Below are 17,727 nucleotides of genomic sequence, written 5' to 3'. Positions count from 1 at the left end.
GAGCTCTGGGGTGTGGTGTGGTGATGTCATAGAGGGGGGAGGGGGCAGACGGGAGAACAGTGCCGTGGGCTCAAGTAGCGCCCTCCAGCAAGGACTGCTGTGTCTGGCGTGGGCCGGTCTGTCCGCAGCGGAGAGGCCGGACTGGGTGGTGAAGGCAAGATTGCTTCTCCCTGGCTTTGGGCAACAGGGTCTTCCTGGGAGCGGGGCTCCCCTTCCCAGGTGACCATCATCCTGTGGTTCCAAGGAGGTCAAGATGTCAGCTACTGGGGACAAAAGCGGGGCGGTGGGCCTTGCCAGCCCGGCTTTTGAGCTAGCAGAGGGCCCGGTGTGTCTCTGGACCCCGTGCACCCGAGATGGGGTTGGGGCGGGACAGAATGGACAGAGTCAGCTTCTCTAGGGACAGCAGGCTGGAGACCCAGAGGTGACCGAGTCCAGGGCAGTGGTCTGGACAGTGGTCAGCTTGGGCCCGAGCCTGCCATAGAGGAGCATGTCTGGGAGGTAGGGTGAATGGGAGTGGGCTGTGGGCAAGTCCTCTACTCTGAGGTAGGGTCCTCAGATGGCCTGAGCCCTGCCTGAAGCTTCCCGTCACTGGGGGGAGCTGCTTTCCCCTCCTAGGCCCCAGGGGTGCCCGAGCAGCTTGTGGGCCCCTCTCCAGGGCAGGAGGGGGGGATCCTCTTCCTCTGACAGCTGTGGCCCTTAGCTGGCTCCAACCTTACCCCAGACCCCAACTCCTTCTCCTGACGGGGTGAAGGCCCCCCTGACTTGAAGATCCTAGCCTTGCCAGTACCTTCTGTGAGCCTGAGGCTCGTTGGCAAAATGGGACTGGTATCTGTTGCGCAGGCTTATTGGACATAAATGTACTGGAACCAAAAGGAGCTTAATTGTGCCTCTGGGATAGTTCTGTCTTTGCAGTCTGGGGCCGGGCTGAGGGCAGGGGCTCGGATGTGTTGGCAGAGGCCTAGAGACAGGTTTTGAGTACATCCAGGGCATGCTGGGGTAGCTCAGTTAAGGGTTTGCCTTCGGCTCAGGTCATGATCTTGGAGTCTTGGGATGGAGCCCCACATCAGGTTCTCAGCTCCGTGGGGAGCCTGTTTCTCCCTCGGCCACTTCCCCTGCCTGTGCTCTCACTCTCTGTCAGTTTTTTTTTTTTTTAAGATTTTATTTGTCAGAGAGACGGAGAGAGAGCAAGCACAGGCAGACAGAATGGCAGGCAGAGACAGAGGGAGAAGCAAGCTCCCTGCCGAGCAAGGAGCCCGATGTGGGACTCGATCCCAGGACCCTGGGATCATGACCTGAGCCGAAGGCAGCTGCTTAACCAACTGAGCCACCCAGGCGTCCCTCTCTGTCAGATCTTTAAGGTACCTTCAGAACAAGGTTTTGTGATTCTGGGTCTGCCTTGGTTCTGGTTCTTGCGCCTCTAAGTGTGGGGTGTGAACATTTAGCGTCACCGGGCGATTAGTGGGAAGGCGGAACCTGGGGCCCCATCCCAGATGGAATCTACATTTAAAAATCTCCAGGTGATTCGGGTGTGTTAAAGTGCAGGGGGGCGGGGGGGGGTTGCATCAGGAAGGAATCCTACCCCACACTCTCCCCGCCCTTACCCCAAGCAGATCTGGGTGTGCTATGGGAGGGAGTAAAAGACGGGGGGTAGGAGGGGGGGCTTCCCGGAGCTGGTGATCCTGGAGCAAATCCATGAAGAACCAGCAGGTCCTGGCTGGACAAAATGGGAGAGGTGGGTGCGGAGGCAGGAGAGGAAGGGCGAACACTTTCTCGTGGAAGAACGGACGGCCGGGATGCCTGTAAGAGCGGGGAGGAAGGGAGGCCTCCTAAAAAATGAGTCACAGCGTGAGAAGCCCCCGAATGCACAGTCCACGTCAAGAAGACTCTGGAACGGGGCCCCTGGGGGGGCTCAGTGGGTTAAAGCCTCTACCTTCGGCTCAGGTCATGATCCCAGGGTCCTGGGATCGAGCCCCGCATCGGGCTCTCAGCCTCGTAAGGACCCTGCTTCCTCCTTTCTCTCTGCCTGTCTCTCTGCCTGCTTGTGATGTCTGTCTGTCACATACATAAAATCTTAAAAAAGAGACTCAGGAGCAGCAGAACATGGCCTGGAGGCAGAGAAGCAGCCTGGCTCTTTGCCCCTGCTGGCCCGGCGTGGCGGGTCCCTTCGTATGTGAGACACACTGTCCAGAGGCTGAGTGAGGAGGGTGCTTGATGGCCTCCTGGTTCACACAGCAGGATTCAGGGCACGGTGGGGGATTGGGCCTGTGTCCCATCCGACCGGGCTCCACTTCTCATCCAGCCTGTTTCCTCCCACTTAGCATCACCGCGTTTCAGACGGAGTTCTCCAGCCTTCCGGGCTCTGGGGAGGAGCAATGTGGTACTTGGGGTCCCATGAAGGGACTCCGGATGAGTATCCCCGACGTGTGCTGCTCAGCCTTCAGCCCAAGATCGGCCACATGCCCATGGAGAGCCAACAGCTTAAGAGAAAATTTTGCCCCTCCCTTAGCTACCTAAGAGGTATTGAAATTTGAGCGGGAGGGTAGGGGGTTAGTGTCTTTCCCAGAATGGGAGTTTTTACCAGAAATTTTATCTGAGTGACCCATCTGTGTGTGTATGTGGGGCGAGGTAGGGGGGGACAAACTTTTTTTTTTAAGATTTTGTCAGAGCACCCAAGCAGGGGGAGCATCAGGCTGAGGGAAAAGCAGGCTCCCTGCTGAGCAAGGAGCCTGACGCAGGACTTGATCCCAGGACCCCAGGATCATGACCTGAGCCAAAGGCAGACACTTAGCTGACTGAGCCATGCAGGGCCCCCAAACCTCTGTGATTCTTGCCCTGTGAAGTGCCTTACCCTGCCCACCCCCTTCCTTAGCTCAGATGTCCTGTATACTCCATGTCACCTTGGTCTTGGGGATCGCCGCATACCGGAGCGCTTCCTTCCTACAAAATGCAATCTGATTTTTCTCCCGTTCATCCATCACCTGTCAACCTGTAATTTACCCACGTCGGTTTGCACGCTGGGATGTCAATCGGCAGCAGGCTGAGCACATAAGGAGATCAGGCGGAATGGCTTCAGAAAACGGGACTGCGGGAGACATAGGCAAGGTGTTTTTTAGTTTAGACCTAAGATGACTAGATGAGGAAACTTTGCCCTCCTATACAGGGTGGGTATAACGTGACTTGACGCATGCGCCTGAAGGAAACACACCGGAGGCATACCTTGTGCTTTATGTAAATGAGGCTGGGTGGAGATTTTAGCGCTCTAACAAGGTAAAGGTGATTGTGGGTGGGTCCAGAGGTCACCGCCCCATGGGCGGTCTGCACCGAACAGAGTCAGGTTTCCCTCAAAAACATCTGGATGGTGGGACCTCTGGGTGGCTCAGTGGGTTAAAGCCTCTCCCTCCGGCTCAGGTCATTATCCCAGGGTGCTGGGATCGAGCCCCGCATGGGGCGGGAAGCCTCTTCTCCCTCTCCCACTCCCCCTGCTTGTGTTCCCTCTCTATGTCTCTCTGTCAAAAAACCTTAAAAAAAAAAAAAAAAAAAGGTCAGGGTGGTCTGGGCCTGTGGGAGGTCTGGTCTGGGCAGCTGCCATCACCCCATCACCCCATCACCCCCCCGAGGGGTGGTTTCAGGTTTCATTTGCCTGAGCTCAGAGATAAACCAAAAGAAGGGCCCAGTAGAGTGTGGGGGGAAGTGTAAGACAAAGTTGAGTTTGAGCAGGTGCACAGTGAAAGGTCAGGTCTTGGGGTCTAACTGGTGACAAAATTCTTAGACCAGCCAGATTTGAGACCTTTTGGAGACAAGAGAATTTTCACTCCCCGTGCCCCAACCCCACCCCAACCAGCATGTGTTGGGACAGAAGGGTTCCATAAGCTACGGCTACTTCCAGGACATAATGCTGAGGGGACTGTCCCCGGGACAACCACCCATCCGTTATCTGCCCTCCTGTTTCTGGGGCTTGCAACATCCTGGGAACTCTCATTCAACTTCTGCTGTCCTCAGAATGAACAGGAAGTGGCTGTATCTGGTGGCGGGGGAGGAAGTGTGACTAGAATGTGACCCCGGATGTCAGCCCCAGCCAGTTCTAGACGGGCCTCTGCCAGGGGCGAAGCTGGCCTCGGGGCAGGGCAGGGCCGGAGAGGCCGCCTCCAGCGGTGAGGGCAGAGGGCCCTGCCTTGCAGTCTGCGGGGGGGAAGTCTGGGAAAGTGCAGAAAATAGCCAGCCCCTGAGGGTTGTCTGGATTTCCATTGCTTATAACCACTGTTGCCCTGATGTTTGGGGCAGCTTCCTACCTCACACATCCTGTGGCTCATTCCTTCCTGGGTTTCAAACTTTGCCTTTGGGCTTCCCGGTAGCCAGGGGGAAAAAGGACAGGAGGTTGCTAAAAGGGACCAGGCTGGGCAGGGTGGGTACAAATCATGATTGCACAAATACAAAATGAAAACGTGTCCAAGGTCCATTAACTCCTTTTTTTTTTTTTAAAGATTTTATTTATTTACTTGATAGACAGAGATCACAAGTAGGCAGAGAGGCAGGCAGAGAGAGAGAGGGACGCAGGCTCCCCGCCGAGCAGAGAGCCCGATGCGGGGCTGGATCCCAAGACCCTGAGACCATGACTGGAGCCAAAGGCAGAGGCTTTAACCTCACTGAGCCACCCAGGCACCCCCCCCCCCCCCAGTAACTCCTTTTTTGAGGGAAACCACAAGATGTGAAAACCAGTTCAAAGGAGAATCCGAAGACTTACATAAAGATAATCAGGAATGCGGAAATGAATTTGCTGATAGATGCAAACTTGGTTTCCTCCAAAGGGCAGAAATCAATTGCATCTTCACAGAGGGGCTGGGAATCATTTGCAATCATTTGCATTACTACCGGCTTTCTGCAATATACAGAATACCTTAGGGGTGCCTGGGTGGCTCCACGGGTTAAGAGGCTGCCTTTGGCTCGGATGTGATGTTGGGGTCCTGGGATCGAACCTTGAGTTGGGGTCCCTGCAGAGCAGAGTCTGCTTCTCCTTATCCCTCTCCCTCCCCACTCCTCCTGCCTCCCCATCCGTGCTCTCTCTCTATAATCTTTAAAGGGAAAAAAAAAATGTAAAAGAGTAGGCAAGGCAGGCTTTTATAGACTCAGATAATCTGGAAGGTTGCTAGAGGACATCAAGTCGTCTTTTTGCCCATGTCTAAGACTCACACTTTTGCCTGATGGGTGTTAGATATATCAGGCATTTTTAGCAAGAGATTCTAAGCAGTCCTAGGGTCTAATGGAAGCTTTGGGGGGGAGGCTGGACACCACCAGAAAGATGACTCTGTCTCTCGGTTTGGGAGGGGGGTGCTCTTGCCCTCAGCCTTTAGGAAATCTGGCTTGTCCACACAACACCCTGAGCCCTTGAGCAACTCCGGCTCCCGAACCAGAATGCCAGAGTATTAACTTACAATAAGAACCACTGCGGCGGAGGGCAGAGGTCGAGTGAGATTGCCCAGTGTTAAAACAAACTTCTCGGATGAATTAGCTGAGTACATCCGTTCTTTCAGACTCTGCAGCAAGGGAACCAGCAAAAAGGACCAGCCAGTTCAAAACACGTTCCAAGGGGCCAGGACGGACAAAAGATAATGCTTTTAGGGGGCTTCACTCCTGGGGCTGCAAAGTCATCATGCCTTTGTTGGCTGTGTAGGTCACACCTGGGTCCTGAGCGGGCACGGTTGCCCAGAGATGCCAGGTGCTGTCTATTAATCAGAAATAATGAGCCAGGCAGCTGTGGCTTCTAATCAGACAATCCCCCCAGAGTGTCAGATGGAAACCAATTAGCCGAGGCACCAAGCAACAAAATTCTGCCTTTCCAAGCAAAACATCAGAAAGTGCTCGAGCCCCTTAGCGGAGAGGCCGGGCCCCCGCGTCTAGCCTTTTCCCACATTTACGTTGATCTTTTCTTGTTCCCCGGGTGAGCTGGGGGCCGGTTCTGGGATTGGAACCTTCGGAAGCAGTAAACCCTGGCCCCTGGAGTGGAGTCTGAGGACTTTCTGGGGAAGAAAAAAAAATTAAGTTTCTTTGGCTACCATCTCTCCCCATTCTGTGGCCAAGAGCCACATTCTTTCTCGGGCCACGTCATTCTCAGTTGCTAGGGAGCCTTCGGAGGCCTATGGGCGATGGCACAAGCTCCAGTCTTTGAGACATGAAAAACAACAACGACAACAAGAAAGCTCCCCTTCTGGGCAGACGGTTTCGTTAGGACAGAGAGCCAATGCCAGGAATGTGGCAGCTCCTCTCCTAGGAGCACTCTGCCTGGCATCCCTAACCTTCCTTTCTGTAGTCTGTGTGTGTGTGTGTGTGTGTGTGTGTGTGTATGGACGGGGCGGGGGGGGGGGGGCACGCTCATATTTTTCAAACCAAGCACACAAACAGGTGCACACTCTACGCTCTCTAAGTTCCTTCTTTTACTTAACAATAGCTCTTGGCCACCGTTCTATTAGCTCCTGTGACTCTTCCTCATTCTTCCTACTAATGTTCCAAGGTCATTTAACCATCCCCCTACTGCTTCCGGTCCTTTGCCAAGGACATTGGTTTAAAGTTCAGTCTGCAAGTGGCCAATCCCGGATTCCCTCCTTTCTGGCTCCCCTCGGACATCCCGCTGCAGCCTCAGAACGCAGCACACTCACTCCCCGGGACCTAAAAATTTAAAGTCCGTGCCCTTTCTCCCTCCCCCGCCACATTCTTCCTCTTGCTGTTGCCCTATTTCGCTTCTTTTCACGACCCAAACTCTTTATTTTTCCCAAATAAAAATAGTCTTTCTTTTCAGGTTATAAAAAAGGAAACTCTTCTTTGGGACACACTCAAATGATGCAAGAAGAGGACAAAGAAAGTGAAAGTCACCTGCTCTCCTGCTCATCAGACGTGACTGTGTTGGCTAGTGTCCTTCCTGGCACATCCGGTCACGGGCGACCTTACGTAAGCAGCCTCATTCCGCACATGCCGGTACAGCCTCTTCCGCCCCCTGCCCTGATGTGTGCCACACAAAGGTGGTTCTTGGAAGAGCGGGCTGCACTCCCGGACTGCACAACCTTCCCAGCCACAGACCTCTAAGTGCATCTACATGCTCGAGCCCATGATTCTTGTGGAAACCAGTCCAGTCCCCAGTGGCCTTCCTGTGGCAAAGCTGGAGGTTTGGGGGCATTTCCTGAAGACTGCAAGATATGACAGAGCCCAGAACTGGGAGGCAGGGGCCCTGGGTTCTGGAATAGGCACCCCTCCCAGCAGACTACCTTGTTGGGCCTCTCAGAAGTGTCTGTCACACTGGGTGCCGCCTTTGTGGGACATTCTTCTTGATTTTCTGCCACCACGCTCACGCCGGGCTCCCCCCACAGTCCAGCCTGCTTTCTGGACACTTCTAGGTCTCCTCTGTTCTTCAAAAGTCAGTGTTCCTTAGCCCTGGACTCACCTATTCTTATCTTCCGTGGTCTTTCCAGGTCGTCTCCGTCACATTGTCCGTGACTCCCGAATCCCTGTCTCTACCCAGATGTCTACATTTGCTTGCCTCCCTACCGTACACCCAACTTGTTGACTGAAACTCCCCTCTCCCCCCTTTAAAAAAATATTTATTTATTTGACAGAGATCACACGTAGGCAGACAGGCAGGCAGAGGGGGAAGAGGGGGAGGAGAGAAGCAGGGACCCTGGGATCATGACCTGAGCTGAAGGCAGAAGCTTAACCCGCTGAGCCACCCAGGCGCCCCTCCCCTCCCCTTTTCTTGCCTGCGCCACCTCGTGGGAACACACTCCACGCACCCAGCCTTCCCGGCTCTGCCCTACTTCCTGCTTCTGGGAAACTTCTCTACCTTGGCCTTGTCCCCGGCTCCCATACTGGTCCCAACCTGGGCAGCCCCATCCAGCTGCCCTCAGAGCTGCAGCTCCTCCTGCTGTCCGAGTTTAGAGGTCCTCCCTTTTCCAGAGCCTAGGTTCCAGAACCTTCTGAGCCCAGCCTGCCACCATTGTTCTGTTTGAGCTGTAGGTGTGTGGTGTGCGCAGTGGAATGTGGGAGACAATAGCTATCACTCAAGCATTTCACTGAAGAGAAAGGAAACAAGAGAACACCTTTTCAGGGTGGGAAGGCTTTTCTAATGCTTCAGACCGTTTCTTCTGTTCCACCCTCCCCACCCCCACCATGCCCCAAAGAGGCCAGTCATATTGGGCTGCTCAAGTCTGGGCTTAGACACGACCAGCTCTGCCAGTTGCTAGCTCTGCGACCAGTGTCCCCATCTTTAAAATGAGGATAACGAGAGGGCACCTGGCTGGCTCATTCAGTACAGTGTGTGACTCCTGATCTCAAGGTTGTGAGTTCAAGCCCCACGTGGGGCGTGGAGCCTACCTGAAAAAAAAAAAAAAAAGGTACGCCTGGGTGGCTCAGTTGGTTAAGCAGCTGCCTTTGGCTTAGGTCATGATCCCAGCGTCCTGGGATCAAGTCCCACATCAGGCTCCTTGCTCAGCAGGGAGCCTGCTTCTCCCTCTGCCTCTGCCTGCCATTCCGTCTGCCTGTGCTCGCTCTCTCCCCCTCTCTCTCTCTGATAAATAAATAAAATCTTAAAAAAAAAAAAAGGATGATGTTAGTACCTACCTCATGGAGAGGAGTTACTATGAGATGATGCATGTTTAGTGCTTGCCACATACTAGGTGCTTTGGAAATGTAGATGGTTTTGGCTCAGAATACGGAGATTCTGAGAGAAAGGAAATGTCCCCCTTTTAACCTGTAGTCACTGCTGTCACCTAGTGTAAGTCACAGCTAGAAAGTCACCCTTCAGTTGTAGAAAGAGGGCTGGCATCATGGGGGAGAACCTGACTTTGGTGCCTCCCCAGACTCAAGGCTTATATCCTCAAAGTCGGGTCCTGGGTCATGAAGAGTCCTGGCCTAGGGTCCCAGAAGTGGGCCCGCCACAGGCACTCGTTCCCCCGTTTCACTGACTTTGGGTGGATTAGTCCCCTTCTCTGGCTTCCTTTTCCTTTTTTTTTTTTTTTTTTTAAAGCTTTTATTTATTTGACAAATCACAAGTAGGCAGAGAGGGAGGAAGAGAAAGAGGAGGAAGAAGCAGGCTCCATACGAGGCAGAGAGCCCGATGCGGGGCTCGATCCCAGAACCCTGGGATCAGGACCCAAGCCAAAGGCAGAGGCTTTAACCCACTGAGCCACCCAGGTGCCCCATTTTCCCCCCCTTTTCTATAAAATAAAGTTTTGAACTGAGTGATGGGGGTAGGGGTGGAAGGAGAGGTCTCTTCCTTAAATCCCTGATGAAATCTGAGTGACATTATATTATGTAAAGATACTCAACTTTAGTCCAAGATTCAAAGAACTCCAAACTCCCTGAAACTGTGTGCAAGACTGTATGTGTGACCTGTATGTACACGGGTGTGAACATTTCTGTCTGAGCATATTTTGGGAATAGCTTTCTTTAGCTCTGTAAAGGAGGTCTGTGATCCCAGAAGAATAGTCACCATCCTGGTTCAGGCCTTCTATCTGGACTACAGCAACAGCCTCCAAATTGGTCTCCCCACTCCTTTCTCTGTCCTTTAAACCTATCCTCCACCTACCACACAGGGTATCCTTCTAAACTGCAACGCTGTCATTCCCTTGCTTGAATCTTCCTATTGGCTCCAGTTGCCTAAATTCCTTGCATGGGCATTTAAAGACAATCATGATCTCACCCAGCCAGCTCCCCACACTCATATCCTGGTGCATTCTAATCTATTTTCTCTGTCCTCAGCCCCTCTGTGTCCTCTCCTGCCCTGGCCACAGGGAACGTTTCTCTGCTTCCTGAATGCGTCAAGCACTTTCACAACTCTCTTCCTTTGCAAGAACGTCCCTGTACTCCATCTGACAAATCCTGTATGTGCCTCAAAATCCAACTCAGGCGTCCGACCCCTTTGTGATGTCTCCCTGACACCGCGCCCCCCCCAAAGTAACCACACCCTTTGTGCTCCAGCTCTTGTGCTTAAACACATTTATCCCCCTGAACTGTGATTACGTGTTTGAGTGTCTGTCTCCCCAAGTAGAGATGAAGCTCTCCAAGGAGAGAAACCAAGTTTCTGACTCATGTTTTAATCCCCAGTGCCCAGCACCGGGCCTGGCACCACGTATGTACGGTAAAGACTATCTAAAATGAGTCAATAAGTTAATGAAGGAAGTCAGTGAGTGAGCAGACTAAGAAGGAAGAATGCATACACCTGAACAGGTGCGGGTTGGGTTGGGTCCCGCCCCGCCCCCCACCCCACGGAACTACATTTCCCAGAAGGCCGCGCGTCCTGCGCACGCGCACCCGAGCGCTAGGAAGCTGCGACGCCGAGTTTCACTCTGGCTACCTCCTCAGAGTCGGAGCTTCAGTCGGAGCCGTGCCCAGGCCGAACCCGAGCTGTAGCCCGAGCGCGGCGGTGCCCTCCGCCTGCCCCCTCGCCTTCCTCAGCTTCGGTGAGAGGGGCGGGCAGGCCACCTGCCTGTCGTCAGGGCTGGGGTCCCGGGGACGCGGGGGAGACGGAGCCGAGCTGGGACCGGAAGGGGGCGGGCGTGGGAGTGAGGGCGGGCTGGGCCGGGCCGGGGACGAGTCCCGGGGTGAGGTCCGGGGGGATTGGGAGGACCCGCCGGTGAGGTCCGGGGGGATTGGGAGGACCCGCCCGGCAGCTTGGGACAGGACTGGGTGCGAGGGTGGACGCCGGGTGGAAGGCGAAGGGCTGGAAGGGGGAGGGGCGCAGACCCTGGGAGTTTGGGGCGGTCGCGAGGAGGGTACCCCTTTTCCCACAGGACGGGGGTCGAGGGCGGTAGGGATATTGCCACCGAGCTGCGTGGTTCGCGGTGTGGGTTCTGCTGGGCTCTGCCTCCGGGTGGACGCCTCGCTAGAGCCCGGGGCTGGACTTCGGAAGAGTTTGCCCCCGAACTCCGCTTCCCTCGCCTCAAGTAGGGGTCGCCCCGCCAGGAAACTCCTGTTTCTTGGGGCCCTGGGTTAACTTTTGAGGGGTGCGTAATGTATGTTGAAGAGGGTTTAGAAGACGCTCTTTTCTGAAGCCGCCCTTTCGTGTGCCCCCCCGCCCCCCAACTCCCCTCCAGCCAGCTGCTCTCCTCCACACTGGTTCCACTTCCCTAAGTGCGGGTAACAATGGAAATAGTGTGTGCACAGGCGCTTGGACCGTTAAGAATTAACTCGGAATATTTCTGCCTGCCATCCTGACTCGTCAATAGAGTTCTTTTAAGGCGGACTTTCTGGGAGCCAAAGTCAGGCTTTACCATCGTGCTCACGATAACGAGGTCTCCTGCTCATGCGCTGTGTGACCTTGGGCCAACTTTTACCCTCTCTGGTGTGCTCATTATCCTGGATACTTAACACTGTACGCTGGCTTATTCTGAAGTCTGTTTACGCCTTCCCGTGAAAGAGCTGAGGTGTTCGTTTTTTTCTTTGTTGTTGTTGTTGTTTTCCCCCTCCGTCTCCTTGATTATTGAGCAGATAGAGAGGGAGACTGTTGGTTGTACCTTCTGCCCTGCCCAGGCTGTTGGAAAATAAATCCGGCGGTTTCCAGTCCCCAGCCGCGGCGCACAGACCCAACATCTGTGCATTCGTTTTCACTGACTGCCGTTTCTCAATTTCAAACCCGATCATCTTTTTCCTTGTTGGCAGAGGTGCCCTGGAATTCGCCTGGCCGAGTCCCCAAGGCTTTCCGATTTGCTCAGTTTCTGTTGTTGGCGTTTTCTGTCAAGATGGGAACTCAAACAAGTCACTCCTCCTAAGGATCTAGTGTCTTCGTCGAGAAGAGACAGTTGGTGCCGGCCCTCCCGAGAGAAAAGGTAAGAGCCACGGGGACGTCTCATTGCTGGCTTCTGGGTCTGGTTTTTCAGTAGAAGAGGTGGAGCCCGGGGAGGGTAGAATTTGAGGCCTCCGCGATGAAAGTCAGCCTTGGGAGTCGAGTGTTGATTGCCAACTGTCTCAAATAAAGTCAAGTGCTTTCTTGCCAAGGGCTTCTCCTGTTTAACCAGTCCTAGAAGATGCTTTCCACAGTTTACACTCAAGGCATAGCTTTACGGGGTGAGGGACACAAGTCATGATTTCTGCATCTGAACTGGAAATTGGTATTTCTTTTGTTGCACGAACACAACTGGGTGCCTCCTTTGTGTCAAGCCCCGTACCCAGCGGTGGGGCACCCTGATGAGCGACAAGGGCTCTGTCACCTTGGAGGTCATCATTTGGTGGAACAGACAGACGGACCGTAGACGGTGGCAAGGTGTTGTCGGTGTGCTGTGTGTTGAGGCAGGAGGAATCACAGGGCAGAGCCCCAGCCCCCCGGTCCGCTAACCCCATTTGTTCAGGGAGCGGTAGGAGGGAAGGTTCCGGAAGAGGATAGCTTAAGGTGAGTTGTGAAGGGGTAGGACTTGAAAAGGAGGGGAGAAGCCCAGCAGAGGAGTTGGCGTCTGCAGAGTCCGGAAGTTACCTGGTGCACCTAGGCCACCGGAAGTAGCTCCCTGTGGCTGGGCCAACTAGGGCTGGGTGTGGGGTCGAGGAGGCCAGTGAGGTAGGCAGAGGGCTGAGTGTGGAGGGTTTTGTGGGCGGTGCCAAGGCTCTGGTGAGCAGGATTTTAGCAGAATTCCATGAGGGCATTTTAAACAAGCTCACGGGCTGGAAAGTACGGGATGGATTAGACCGGATTATGCTGTTTGTGACTCTTAGCTTACACCACGCCAGCTTCTGATAGACGGGGAGTTAGACATGAGACATTGCCTTCAGTTTGCTTATAGCCTCCTTGAAGAGATAGAATGGACGTGGAGAACCGTGCCGGGCAGACAAGGGCTGTTGAAGTTGGTAAGAGGGTGTTTTCTTTCAGTTGGGTGTCTTGAGGCATCATGGCCGTGCTGTTGAAACTGTTGTTTTGTTTCGTTTCGTTTTTTAAGATTTTATTTATTTATTTGACAGAGCGAGAGAGCACAAGCAGTCAGAGCAGCAGGCAGAGAGAGAGGGAGAAGCAGGCTCCCCACTGAGCAGGGAGCCCGATGTGGGGTTGGATCCCAGGACCCTGAGATCATGACCTGAGCCGAAGGCAGTCGCTTAACCAACTGAGCCACCTGGGCACCCATGGCCGTGCTCTTTAAACTGGGTCTTGGAAGGATGGGTAGGGGGAGGACGAGTGGCCAGGTGAGCAAATTCTGCATGGAGCCAAGGCACGGAGGTGGGACAGCTGGGTGTATGCGGGGAGGAGGGGGGCGTTGTCACTTAAACTGTTGGGGACAGTTGGGTTGGGGAAGGGGAGGCATAGACCAAAAGAGGGTACTGAAGGCAAGCGCGCTGGCAAATACTGGTGATAGGGAGGGACCAGATCGCAATGGGCTTTCAGTGTCAACCCAAGGAACTTGAAATGTGTTCCGGAAGTATACTTCGGGAGGCTCAGTCTTGCACGTGGCTCTCAGGTGGACCAGGAGGGATCGCTGGAGAAGCCAGCTGGAAGAGAATACTTACCAGGGTGAGAGCCATTCAGGTCTGAAGCCGATGCTGGCAGCAGGGGGGGCTGAGGAGGTGAGGAGAGAGGACAGAGCAGCCTAACTGCCTGGGGCAGGGACTCCAGCAGGGAAGCAGAATTGGGAAGGTGAGTCAGGCTTCAGACATGGAAGGTGCCCAAGGGGCCAACAGGAATGGGCCACGGGCTCCACAGAAACTGGGTGCCAGGGCTAGTGCTTGGTTCTTGGGATAAGATGTGTTTGTTTTAATATTTACCTTGGGTAAACACAGAGCTGGGTTAATTCACACTCATCACCATTCACGTGTGGCTTGCTTTTATTTATTTCCTAAGGGATTTTTTTTTTAAGATTTTATTTATTTATTTGACAGGCAGAGATCACAGGTAGGCAGAGAGGCAGGCAGAGAGAGAGGAAGGGAAGCAGGCTCCCCGCTGAGCAGAGAGCCTGATGTGGGGCTTGATCCCAGGACCCTGGGACCATGACCTGAGCCGGAGGCAGAGACTTTAACCCTCTGGGCCACCCAAGCGCCCCTCCTAAGGGATTTTTAATGAAGGTAGCCAGCCCCTGCATTCCATTGACCCAAACCAAAAGCTTGAAAGGAAAGTATACGTGTAATCCTCTGATCTTTCTCCCCATCCTGAGCTAACCAGTATCCCCTCGCTTTCGGGCAGTTTTATCATACCTGTGTGTTTCTAAGGGAAAAAAAAATACACTGTTGAGATTTATCTGAATTATCGCCTGTCGTCCTCTGGTTCATTTGTTTTCACTGCCGAGTAATCCGCGGAGGGAATACAGGACAGTCATGCATCTAATCTCCCGCTGATGGGCACGGAATTGTGCCTAGATTTCTGCTATTGCAAATGTGCTGCTCTGGACATTTCCAGGCACATCTGTAGCACATGTGCAAAAGGTGTTCTTGGATATGAACTTTTTGCTGGGTTATAGAGTAAATAAAGGCACCGCTCTCATAGACAAAGCCAGACTGTTTTCTCAAGTGGTTGTACCAGCGTGTGTGTTCCCGTTCCTGCCGTCACTCTCTACAGGCTGACTTTATTTTTGCCGATGGAATGGGTATAAAACGGGATCTTTGGGATTGTGATTTCTGTGTGCCTGACCCTGACATGGGATTAAAATAAGCTCGTTGGCATACGTGTTTCCTGTGAAATATTTGCTCATGATTTTTGCCAACATTTCGTTATTTATTGATTGTAACGGTTCTTTACAGATTCTTGATTTTGATCCGTTTGTTCATATTGTGAATGTTTTCTTTTTTCTTCTTTATTTAAGCCACCTTTTGTTGAACCATTCTTAATTTTAACGTAGTGAAATTTTGTTGCTGTTTTCTTTTGTAGTCAGTGTTCTGTGTCGTGTTTATTTCATTTTTTTTTTTTTGTCAAGGTTTTATTTATTTGTCAGAGAGAGAGAGAGAGAACAAGCAAGGGGAGCAACAGGCAGAGGGAGAGGAGGAAGCAGGCTTCCCGCTGAGCAGAGATCCCGACGCGGGGCTCGATCCCAGGACCCTGGGATCATGACCTGAGCGGAAGGCAGACTCTTAACGGACTGAGCCACCCAGGCGCCCCTCTGTGTCTCGTTTAATACCTCTTTTCCTGACCTTAGTCCTTGCCTTTAGAACCCTGTGTCCTAGTGGAGGGCCAGTAGACACTTGGGTTCAGATGTTACATGGACATTGGTTGTTAGAAGAGCCCCCTTCTGGGGTGCCTGGGTGGCTCAGTGGGTTAAAGCCTCTGCCTTCAGGTCAGGTCATGATCCCAGGGTCCTGGGATTGAGCCCTGCAAGTCTCTGCTCGGCGGGGAGCCTGCTTCTCACTGCCCCCCCCCCCCCCGCCCCCACCTGCCTCTCTGCCTACTTGTGATCTCTGTCAAATAAATAAATAAAATCTTTTAAAAAGTGCCCCCTTCTGCCTGTGGGCAGGAGTGGGTGTAGGAAAGATTTCCCAGGGTGGAGAACCTCAAGCAGTAGCTCCTCCTAAGTTGCTGGGAAAAGACGTGTCTGTAGAGGGAGAGGCACTTTCCTACTTTTTGACAGAGAAATGGAGTCAGTGAAGTATTTGTCTCAGAGAGTAGGTCCAGGACGGTGGCAGCACGGTGATGGGTGTCGGGGGAGCTGTAGACTAACCAGTTAGTTTGCACATCGTCCATGGACGGTTTCCTACTCTCGGGGTAGAGTTGCATAGTTGCCTCAGACACCCAGTGCTCTGCGAAAGCCTGGAACCCATCCTCTTTCGGCCTGTAGGGAAAAGCTTGCCGACCACTGTCTCGGGGCATCGTGGTAACTGGTAACCTGACCAGTGTGTCCCAGCCACCACAGTCGTTCAACTGGCTGTTGCTGGAGGGGTAAGGCGTCTAGGTCAGCACTGCAAATGTTGCCAGTTTTTCTGCTTTCCAGAAGCTGGAAATTTGGATTTTTTTTTTTAATGGTGACTATTCCAATTTTTAAACATCAGCTCACTTTCAAAAAACAAAGCAAAACAAAAAAAACCTGGAAACTGTGTTGGCAAGGAAAAACCTATCCGGCAGGCTGATGTGTCCAGCATCAGCGTACCCGTTCTGTCTTGGTGTGGACTCTGGAAACAGATTTGGGTTGCCTTAGGCCTGTGGATTCTTGGGCAGGTTGCTTATCTTCTCTCGCCTCCCGTCCTCATCTGTAGAGTCAAGCGAAGACCCGTGCCTGGGACCACAGGGCTTGAACAAGAACCCGTGTAAGGTGCTCAGCGTGTGGTGCCTTGTAAGCCCTTGGTTGGTGGCCATTGCTGTAACTCCTGCCACTGCTTCCACAGCTCCCCCATTTTGACCCCCTGGGGAGGTTTGGGGCCCAGGGCTCTGTCCTGAAAAAGCTGCTAGTGGTCACCTCGCTCCTAGCAGAGAAAGATGAGCATAGTGGTTCTTGTGCTGGTGGAGGAGGTTGGCTCCAGGAAATTGAAGGTTGCTAGGGCCTGCCCCCTGGCAGGGGCTTGATTTTATGTATTTATTTATTTAGTGACAGCAGGGGGAGGGGCAGAGGGAGAGAGAAAACCCCAAAAAAGCACCCCCCACCCCCGCTTCGGCACAGAGCCTGAGGTTGGGCATGATCTCACAACCCTGAGATCATGACCTGAGCTGAAATCAACCGACTGAGCCAGCCAGGTGCCCCACCTGTTGGCTTTCTGAGCCCTGTTTGGAAGGTTCTGCTCTGACCTGCCCCTGGAGGGCTCAGGCAGGAACCCACTAGAAGAGGAGTTGTCCCTTCCTGTCCTGCAGCCCCGTGTGTAAGGGACAGATCAAGTATTCACGTGCTTCCGTCTCTCAGAAACCTAGTGTGCTCTGGGTGGCACCAGCCTGAGCCATCTGCTTGAGACAAAAGCCCCTTCTGCGGTGCCTGCCTGTTGCGGTAGTTCAGGGACGTGGATGGTCTGTTTTATGCCTTTTCTTGGAACTCAGAGATGGGGATGTGTCCTGGCAAAGAGGTGCCGTGGTACTTCGTGGAGGTGTGCTTGTGAAACTGCCCTGGGGTCGTTAGCAGCTGTCAGAGTAATGGTGCTAAGTCACGGTGGTGGCGTGGGGGGTTGGTTTATATTTATGGTGTTTTAAAAGTGCTGGGCAGGGGCACCTGGGTGGCTCAGTGGGTTAAGCCTCTGCCTTCAGCTCGGGTCATGGTCTCGGGGTCCTGAGATCGAGCCCCGCCATTGGGCTCTCTGCTCAGCGGGGAGTCTGCTTCCCCACCCCCACCCCCTCTCTCTGCCTCTCTGCCTACTTGTGATCTCTCTCTCTGTCAAATAAATAAATAAAATGTTAAAAAAAAAAAAAGTGCTGGGCATTTGAAACAGATATGTTGCTCGTAACGGAAGTAATACTTTCCCACTTTAGAAAATGTGAAGCGTTCAGGTAGGTAAGAAAGTCAGTCCAGAGGCCTTCTACGGTTTCTCTTGTTGACAGACAGCCGGTGTAAACACTTCAGTGGGGTTTCCGTGGAATTTCCTGTATGCTTCTCTTACCTGGTCAAAATATGACAAATATCTTTATGCCAGAGGTTTTCTACAATCTCCTTAGATAGAGTACGGGGTCAAAGCAAGTGAACATTTCTTTCTTTTTTTTTTTTTTTAAAGATTTTATTTATTTATTTATTTGATAGACAGAGATCACAAGTAGGCAGAGAGGCAGGCAGAGAGAGGGGGGGAAGCAGGCTCCCCATTGAGCAGAGAGCCCGATGTAGGGCTCGATCCCAGGACCCCGAGATCACGACCTGAGCTGAAGGCAGAGGCTTA

The 17,727-nt window shown here is 53.1% G+C and overlaps 1 protein-coding gene and 1 long non-coding RNA gene across 7 annotated transcripts in view; both read left to right on the top strand.

Annotated features, from left to right (window-relative positions):
• Positions 1-25: 25 nt before the first annotated feature.
• LOC116580542 lies at positions 26-6,938 on the top strand. The gene is made up of 3 exons (XR_004281693.1): positions 26-219; positions 5,342-5,458; positions 6,791-6,938. It is a non-coding gene; the product is annotated as an uncharacterized LOC116580542 (long non-coding RNA).
• Positions 6,939-10,281: 3,343 nt separating this feature from the next.
• The window catches only part of DTX2 (deltex E3 ubiquitin ligase 2), a 35,024-nt gene continuing 27,578 nt past the window's right edge, over positions 10,282-17,727 (top strand). For 2 of the 6 annotated variants that reach the window (XM_032326895.1, XM_032326890.1), the window contains exons 1-3: positions 10,284-10,442; positions 11,641-11,807; positions 12,742-12,816. In XM_032326895.1, the coding sequence (XP_032182786.1) occupies positions 12,771-12,816 (46 nt within the window). In that variant the 5' untranslated portion in view covers positions 10,284-10,442; positions 11,641-11,807; positions 12,742-12,770. Of the gene's footprint in view, positions 10,443-10,563; positions 10,584-10,646; positions 10,669-11,640; positions 11,808-12,741; positions 12,817-17,727 lie in introns of those variants that run through there. The other 4 variants (XM_032326893.1, XM_032326892.1, XM_032326891.1 and 1 more) reach the window with 4 other exon arrangements.

This window comes from Mustela erminea, chromosome 20 (assembly GCF_009829155.1).
Source record: "Mustela erminea isolate mMusErm1 chromosome 20, mMusErm1.Pri, whole genome shotgun sequence".
Classification (NCBI taxonomy): Eukaryota; Metazoa; Chordata; class Mammalia; order Carnivora; family Mustelidae; genus Mustela; species Mustela erminea.
This window is presented reverse-complemented; position numbering and strand designations above follow the sequence as displayed.